General features: G+C 44.4%; 2 protein-coding genes across 2 annotated transcripts in view; one reads left to right on the top strand and one right to left on the bottom strand.

The window, feature by feature from the left end:
• The window catches only part of T265_08092 (hypothetical protein), a gene marked incomplete at both ends in the record, with an annotated part of 16,531 nt that extends 14,347 nt beyond the window's left edge, over positions 1 to 2,184 (top strand). The window contains one exon of the mRNA XM_009173791.1: positions 1,740 to 2,184. Coding sequence (XP_009172055.1) covers positions 1,740 to 2,117 — 378 coding nt within the window. The remainder of the gene's footprint in view (positions 1 to 1,739) is intronic.
• A 3,330-nt stretch (positions 2,185 to 5,514) lies between these two features.
• T265_08091 (hypothetical protein) lies at positions 5,515 to 6,559 on the bottom strand (the record flags this gene model as incomplete). The annotated part of the gene is made up of 3 exons (XM_009173790.1): positions 5,515 to 5,770; positions 6,039 to 6,242; positions 6,284 to 6,559. 3 exons carry the CDS (start codon positions 6,557 to 6,559, stop codon positions 5,630 to 5,632), a joined length of 621 nt encoding a protein of 206 aa, XP_009172054.1.
• Between the last annotated feature and the right edge of the window lie 1,609 nt (positions 6,560 to 8,168).

The raw sequence follows: 8,168 nt of genomic DNA, 5'->3' as shown, positions 1-8,168 counted from the left end.
GGATAGCAGTGTTGGAGCCGCACTCCATATCTTGCTCATGGTATACTGCTGGAGATTTGTTGAATCATATCGAATAAAAGTAGATGGTTTAGAGGTCACACCTTCACCTCACGAATCTAAAACATTGGATAAGGATTTCAAAATACCTCAGACCAGTTGTGATCAAAAGTCACAAGGAAATGACCCTAAAGTCGCCCAAATGCTGTACCATTGACCCCAATCACTTTTGAGCTGATCTTATCTCTCAGCCCGTTTGGCCACACTGAACGAATCACGGGATTTCGTTCACATTTACACGGCATCGGAGAGGCTACTAGAAAGTTGAAACAATATCTGCCGCTAAAACTTTCATGGGCATACTTTTATAGCGCGGGACGAAATAACACCACTATTAGTTACCTTTCGGAGCTCGGAAAGCCAAATAAACCCACATTTCGTAGTGAGAAATGTGATTCCAGAAGAATATCACATAATGACAACACTTTGAATGATGATCCACGGCAAAAACTTCATCAAAGGAGACTTTTCTTATAGGGGAAAAACCATTCCTCACAAGACACCTGTAATGGGTGCTCTAAAAGCGAAAGGTCTACCCTAGAGTACAGGCAGGTGTAAACTCACGGGTAGTTTGCAAATTTCCACCCATCCAAGAAAAGTGCGTTTTTCGCTGGGCGTCTGTGGTACGCATATTCTAGTGGACAGACCTCCTAACATAAGACGCCACTGGTAGTCTCAGTTTGGAAACTACTCTGATGTCCACCAGGAAAAGGCAACCAGAGTATAGCTTTTGGGGATTTCCAACTTAGCAATAAAACAATCGGTCCCAAATGACGTTGATCTCCGGAGTGACTACTACATACTGGAGTGGTGGATGCGGCAACTCTGCCAAATGAAGGCCATTTAAACGAGGTCACACTTCTTAAGTCTTACTCTACAACCGAAGGCAGACTATAAATGGTTTATGCTGGTATCTCCTGTTTTTATCCATCCACCAGATCAAGTAGACTTAGCCAAATGGATGCGACACAGAAAACATTTAGGGTAGCATACAGTGATTCCTCTCTAGGGTAATTCAGATGTGTGGAGAATTTCTTCCAATGGGTATTCAGCATTCCTGATTCATCAACTTGACGAAGGTTAGTCCAGCAATTATCCGGTCACTTCTGAACTTGAGTGACTGTTTTTATTTGTGAACTCAGACCTAAAGTGAGAAGTCAAAGTGCTTTTCCATATTCGCAAGGGCATCCTTCATTCTGTGCCGAATGGAATCAACCAAATGCCCTGGACTGATTGTGATATCATCCAACTGGTCAGTTAAACAAAATTTTATCACTTATCCGGACAATATTTGCTATGTTTGGATAGTCTGAGAGATCAAAACCATTCAGTATTTGCCTAAATTCAATTTTTATTGGGGTTGCTCTGTTGTGACAATGCTGTAAGGACTAGAATGGAAGCAGACAATAACCTCTTCTATTAAGGTTCTCTCCAAAAAAGAATCACTTTCTATCACCTTTCGTATGATATTAAAATGTAACTCAGTTAGACACAAACGAAAAATGGGTCTGTCATTCTAACAGATCTTTATGGTCCTCAGACTGAATGATAAGAGGCATATCTGTACAGAAGACTGTTGAATTTCATTCACACTTAAAACAAATAAGCATTGGAAGTTGTTATTTAAAAACTCGAAAACTTGTTCTAAAGCATTGACAGAATAATCCTCGTATTTTTTTCAGGGTAGTCCAGCATCATTCACCGGGATCACCAGTTTGAAACGAGAGAGACTGAAAAAATCAGCTGAACTATGTGAGCTTTCCGGGAAACAAATACAAACATCCATCAGCGAAAAAATATTGGGAGAGCAATTGCTGAGCATCGAAGCAGTGGACGATTGGAGCACAGTTGGCCTAGAAGACGCGCCGTTTCTCAACTTGCCCACTTCACTTCGTCATGGGGACCTGCAGGCTGTCAACTGGCCCAGAGCAGAAGATTTGCTGTTCATGACCCTGTGGATTTATGCTGTACTCATTCACATTGCACTTATTCTCTTGTGGATATACTACATTCACCGCTGGCGTAAGCAACGGAACAAAATAATAGGGATAACTGAATGATGAACCAACGAAAAAAACATTGTAAATCTCGTAGTTTGAATTGCTTTGTTCAGAAAATTCATGTTTGCATCTCCTCAATGGTTTTGGCCGACTTGTTGAATGTTCGTGTATGGATGAACAAAACAAATATTTTGTGGACATCGTTGTAGACCGGAGGAGGCCGATCGACACAAAGGCACTCAATTTAAAAGCTGTTGGACTGAGTGCGATAGCGTAACAAGACCAATTTAGGTGACAGACATCTGTCCCTTTACGTTCAAGCATAGTACTGCAACCTTAATGTACCGCATTTAGGAAACGTTAACGCACGTCTCCCAACAAAACAGTGCCCTCCGATTAAGGCCGCCCGTGGAGAAGGACGGTTAGTACATACCAGGTGGGCCCAGTAGTTAGAGAATTTACTGACCGGAAGGCCCATGGTTCGAACCTGACCCCTGCCTCTCGATTTTCCCTGTCTAGGCTTGGGCAACCTGGCAGTATCCCGGCCCTCGTGCTTCCTTCGGTTGACGTGGCAGTTAGGCACCGAAAGGGTGCTACAGCTGAACGATCAGTCGGTCAGGCGTTCTCAGTAATGCCATTCCTAGAAAACATTTATGTTGATCAGCGAAAACAAATTAGTTGAAGTGTAAGTGCGCTGCTGTGCAGCAGTTACCGCTTGTGCTTACATACCACTTCGTACACAGCGGACTACCGTATACCATGCTGATTCAGGAAGTATGAGAACATCCGGCCTGGGCAACACACCGCTGTCAGTGAGTAATGAAAGTTGTGCTTTTCGGAACTGTTTCAAACATGTAAGTCCATCGTACGAACACATTGCCCCGGAATAACAAACCTATCTCAGGATGCGAACACCAACCTTTGACGTCCTATGTAGTATATCTTAGCTGTCCAGCCGATAGTGAGAACAATGCAGGCAGTTCAGTTTTCAGACCACTCAGCCAAATTTCCGGAACACTATAGACCACGTTCCACTGCTTTCAGGAGTAGCGACACTGCATCACTAGAGTTCCGGGGTGGTGTGGTTTCCAATGTGGCGAAGAGCTCAGTTGAGCCTGCTGAGTCATTATAAACTTGTGAACACAGTGTGCTGCCACTGAAGAAAAAGCATGTACGACATGAGTTCCTGGAATAAGTCAATCGGAGTGAACACGTTTGTTGTCGCACATAAGGTCGATATCAGACATTCTCCAAAACATCTGCATTTAAGTCGAGGAAAAAAATAAAGACAGCTGTTAGCCATTGAAACTAAAGCAACCTTCCTATAACAGCATCCGGCATTCCAAATCAATAGTTGTCAGTATGACGTGGAGGTCGGGCTTGAGTGTTGTGATACGAGTCAAAATGGCTGGGAATTCGTGCCACAAGGTTTACCCATGCTAAAGGCCAAAGGTGAGCAACCAGAAAAACATATACAAGTCCCCATACTGCTAGTAGTCGTACCACGAAGCTGTCTGAGATAACGTCTTCCGCCACAGGTGTGAAGGCAGTAGGACGTTTCTTCCAGTCGACCAGCATGTTCACATTTATAGAAGCAGCGATATTGCTTTCCCCGAGGAAAGGTGGGGGAAAAGATTGGCTCCTAAAACTGCACACTAAGGCCACTCAACCGTTGATCGTAACCGTCGACGCATTATACGATATGACCGAAATACTTCTAAAAATAGTCTGGTGCTGTTCGGAAGGCAACTGGCGTGCGCAGTCACAGTAGGATTCAGGGAGTTATACTCTCGAGCAAGGCAATTTAGTCAATTGGGTCATTGGCTAAGGGTAGGGTTCCCAGTAAAACCTTGCCAACTGTTGCCTTGCAGTTCAGATTGTTGAGTCAGAAGCTGCGGGTAGGGACGCGGAACGAAACCTTCTGCCAGTGCCTTTTGGGTGACCTTTGAATCGAATGCTCAAAGTCAAATGCTTGAAACTAAACTCCTTCATAGGTCTAAGCAACTGGAAAATAGCAACTGCCCACGCAGTGTAGGAACAGCACCTAGGCCCTTGGTTTTTCAACCCAAATCTAATTAACACCCGTGCCAACAGGCCTGCCACCTTGTAGCTCCATGAATACAGTGTCCATTCCTGCCCCTCTACCCGAAGAAACACAATTTAAGCATGCGCTTCTGAGACCAATGCAGCAGGGTTATCAGACAAGCCAACAAATCCCCTTGCTCATATCTCCCGTTTAAAAATCAATGTGTCCCGTGTCCCCGAAACACGCAAACAAGACACCACTCTGATAATCCATCTAAATACGGTCGAAACCAGGTTCGGAGCAATCCAAAAACTTTCGTCACAATACGATCCAATACCTAAGGGTATGTGAGTTTAGGAGAAGTGATATCCGCTAGGCTTGCCCCTTATCAGCTTTCCTGTTCAACCTTGTAGACGAAAAAAGTATCGAAGAAACGTTCATCTTCTACCTCTGGTTTGGAGCCGCTGGGAAAGACCCAGAGTATTCGGGCATGAAGTATGCGGACAATATTACGCTACTTGGTTCATATTTCACTCAGAAACAAAATAAACCACACAATCGAAATGTTGTTCCGAGCCTTCAAACAGTACAGTGCTGTTACAGGATTGAGCGAGTGCATCACCAAACCTGGTCGCAGAACCAAAACCACTAGAGATAGTGGATAAACTCACCTATTTGGATGGTCCCATCAGTCGGATGACAGTAGTACTAATGAAATGAATGCCAGAATAGCTTAAGCTCGTTCTGCTTTCCTTCAATTTAGGACTCTCCACGGATTACGCGATGTTAGCCTGTCAACAAAAACCAGTCTATAATGAAGTAGTTCGCCCAGTGTTGTTTCACGCCCATTAAGCCCAACCACTGTATAGTGAAGAAAAAAGATTGCTTGTCTTTGACCATCGGAGCATTGAATCGGTAATGCTGAATTGCATAACTTCGCAAGATGCACAGCTCCGACCGGGAGACTCAAACGGAGGTCGTTATCTCCATTTTGTTTGGGGAAGTGGCACGATATAGGTCGGTTGAAGACCCTATTATTAACATAGATGATGATGAGGAAAATCAAAACTGAAAGATTATACAACTAAACCCCTATAGAGCGGTTGAAACCCTGGTAAGGTTGCCTGAAGTTTCGGACTACAACCCTTTGCCGACCAGTTGCTCAAGCTCCACTGTCTGACTTAAATAGACGCAGGAACTTTCAAATAAATTTTAAAAGAATTATTTTGTTACTGAGAGTTGATTTTATCATTAACCTTTCGCCTTCTGTTCAAAGTGTTGAAGGATTATTGACTGATTGGACAGGCAAGCTAACTTGCATACACGATACCGGCGTCCTCGACAATCGGCATTTTTTACAGAACACAGTGCCGCTACGACGAAGTTGAACTGCCTCAGAGGTTTGAGGGACTATAGAACAAATCATTATCCGTCACAGGTGCACACCTTATATTCAAAAAATGAGAAAAAGTACATGTGTGCTCAATAAAAGTTTCTATGGGCTGGAGTGTTGGGTAGATTTTAGTTTTTTGTGATCACCGGGAAATCAGAAGCGATAAAAATACACAGAATCGGGACCGGCCTCGATTGAGTCCGCGCAAGGCAAAGATGGCAGCGGGAAACGGCTGGCGACCACAAAGGTATTGGGTTTCAGCTCCTGTCGCAGCTTGTTTTCCAGTTCACCCATCTACAAGAGAACATGCAGAGGTCGTCAGTCATTTTTTTCTGCAACGCGACATACCAACTGTGCATATGGAAGAGTAATATATGGTTGAGACACGCACTGACAGTGGTGCTTTTAATGATGGGCAGTGAAACCTTTGCAGAATGCCGGGTGACAAAGGGTTTCAACAACCAGTCGAATGGACAGGAGGTTTGATCGGTCAAACCAACACATGACGCACCCAACGACTTCACTCCAAAATTTGTCACTTGATGGGTTGAAATAAACTCACCATTGAATCTACACCGAACACGACAACAGTTTGAAACTCCGATAAATCTACTTTCCACATGTCACAACAACGAAATTTCAGCAATGGGCGGCCCATACCCGCACGATAAGCATTCCAACGGGAATACCAGATCAGCGGACGGTTCAATTCAACCCCAACTCCCCGGGTAAAACCCAGGTCTTTACGTTGCATGAGGTTGATCAACTACAAGGCAACATATGAGCGACTTAGGGAAAAAGACATACCACACGTCCATCACCGCTGCCCAAATCCACTATGGGGCCCAAAGTGGAGCTACAGGCTGACTTACGTTGGGCAAGTAGAATTTTTGCAATATTATCCAGCTGAACAGGCGTAGCTGGAACAAACGGTAGGCAGACACGCCGGAAGGCTGGAGCAATAAATGCCGATAGCGTGTACGTCACACAAGCGACTGTTAGTCCACATCCAGAAATAACACCCCATCGATACGGATGAACTTGTTTGCCGCTGTTGGAATCCGAAATGGTGAGCTCATTCATTAATTTGGACGTTGGCGAGCGATCAACTGTATTTAGTTCCCCTAGGACGACTTTGCATCCGGGATGTCATAAAATCATGTCTAAAGGAAACAGTAGGTAGATGTTATAGTCGTTAAACCACTGTAAGACGTTAATCAATGAATCAGAAGCCACTATTACTTCGCGCCATATATTGTACCGGCGACTAACAATCACGCGCTGGGGGTATATTTCCACAATCAGGTGTCCCTCAGTAAAGACAAAAAGAAAAGTGCATACGTGGATGAAGAGAAATATTCTCGGAAAGTGGAGTTCGAACAAACAACATATTGTTCAAGCACAGAGACTACAAATTTAAGAGTTGATGATCTAGTGGGTAAGACAGCAAGCATCTACTGGTTGCATGAAAACCTTGTTTTGAAAACTTCCACTTGATGCGTGCTATTTCAGCACACGCAACTGTCGTAGGCGAATAAGACGATGCCATGATGCCGCGGACTGTGGCACTTTGTGCGGCCACCAATGGCATGAGCTTGGAAGGAAGGAATCTCTGAGAATAGTTGCAGGGAGGAAATATTTCACGTTCAGAAATTTGTCAAGCAGAATCCTCCTTGCAATGACAAAGCAATCTTTTCTGGTCGATTCGGCCTCGTTGATTAACTGCCCGCCATCATTGAGTGCTTGTGTTGACCTGCGTTTTGCTATCAGCTGGTGAAACAACTGCAGGATGGCTCTCTTATTACTGCCACATAACTGAAACCTATTCCCCACACCCCACGAAACAGAACAGTGAGGCCAACCGAACGAGCACATGTGCAGGTGCATACGTGTCAGAGCCTTACTCTTCGGCAGTGTCCTGTGTAACTATAACACATAGTGCTTTCGCTGATGGCTCCGGTACGGAACTCGTCCCCATTAGCCTAAAAAGTGACGGTTGTACGCAAAATACAGGGAACCTGGCAAAGTCAGTGCTACGCACATATGAGAAACTTGACCAAAACTACTTCGACGGAAAAATGAGTAAGCACTTTCTCCGATGTGTAACTTCAGTGCACATGCCAATCACATATGGGTGATATAAAATGCCGTTTCTACCACCTACCTCAAATCGTAACTTGAGGAAACAAGACTGCATAGCGTCCAGAAAAGCAGATCATATTGCTGGGAGAAAAGCTATTCCGTGACCTGACAACTACAATAACCTGCGCAGATCCCTCGGACGCTGCATGACCTGAATCTTGAAGCATCACAGAGGATTCTGAAGGCCCAGACAACAGCGACGAACTGCTTCAGTTGATTCGATCAATTGGCCAATTGAAGATGGGTGTCTGACGTGACCATCATCTGTGTTCATGTTGTTGTTTCGCATCGACCATGCTTTCGCTTTCAATTTCAGCTTATGTACGTCTGTTCTTAGACAAATTTTGGCAGCTGTCGCGCAGGACGTCCCATACATGTTTGCACCAACTGAGCGGTTTCCAGAAGCCGATCGTCTTGTCTCGTGTTAGCATTACGTAAGTGGATATTTCGAGGGTTGATAACAGTATCTTGTTCAACAGGTATTGGCAAGTCCTTTGGGTCTGGTGTGGAATTTACGTATCTTCTTACCGCATCACATCGTTCATTTGTT

Source organism: Opisthorchis viverrini (genome assembly GCF_000715545.1).
Source record: "Opisthorchis viverrini unplaced genomic scaffold opera_v5_199, whole genome shotgun sequence".
Lineage (NCBI taxonomy): Eukaryota > Metazoa > Platyhelminthes > Trematoda > Opisthorchiida > Opisthorchiidae > Opisthorchis > Opisthorchis viverrini.
Note: the sequence above shows the minus strand (reverse complement) of the source record. Positions and strands in the feature narration are given on the sequence as shown.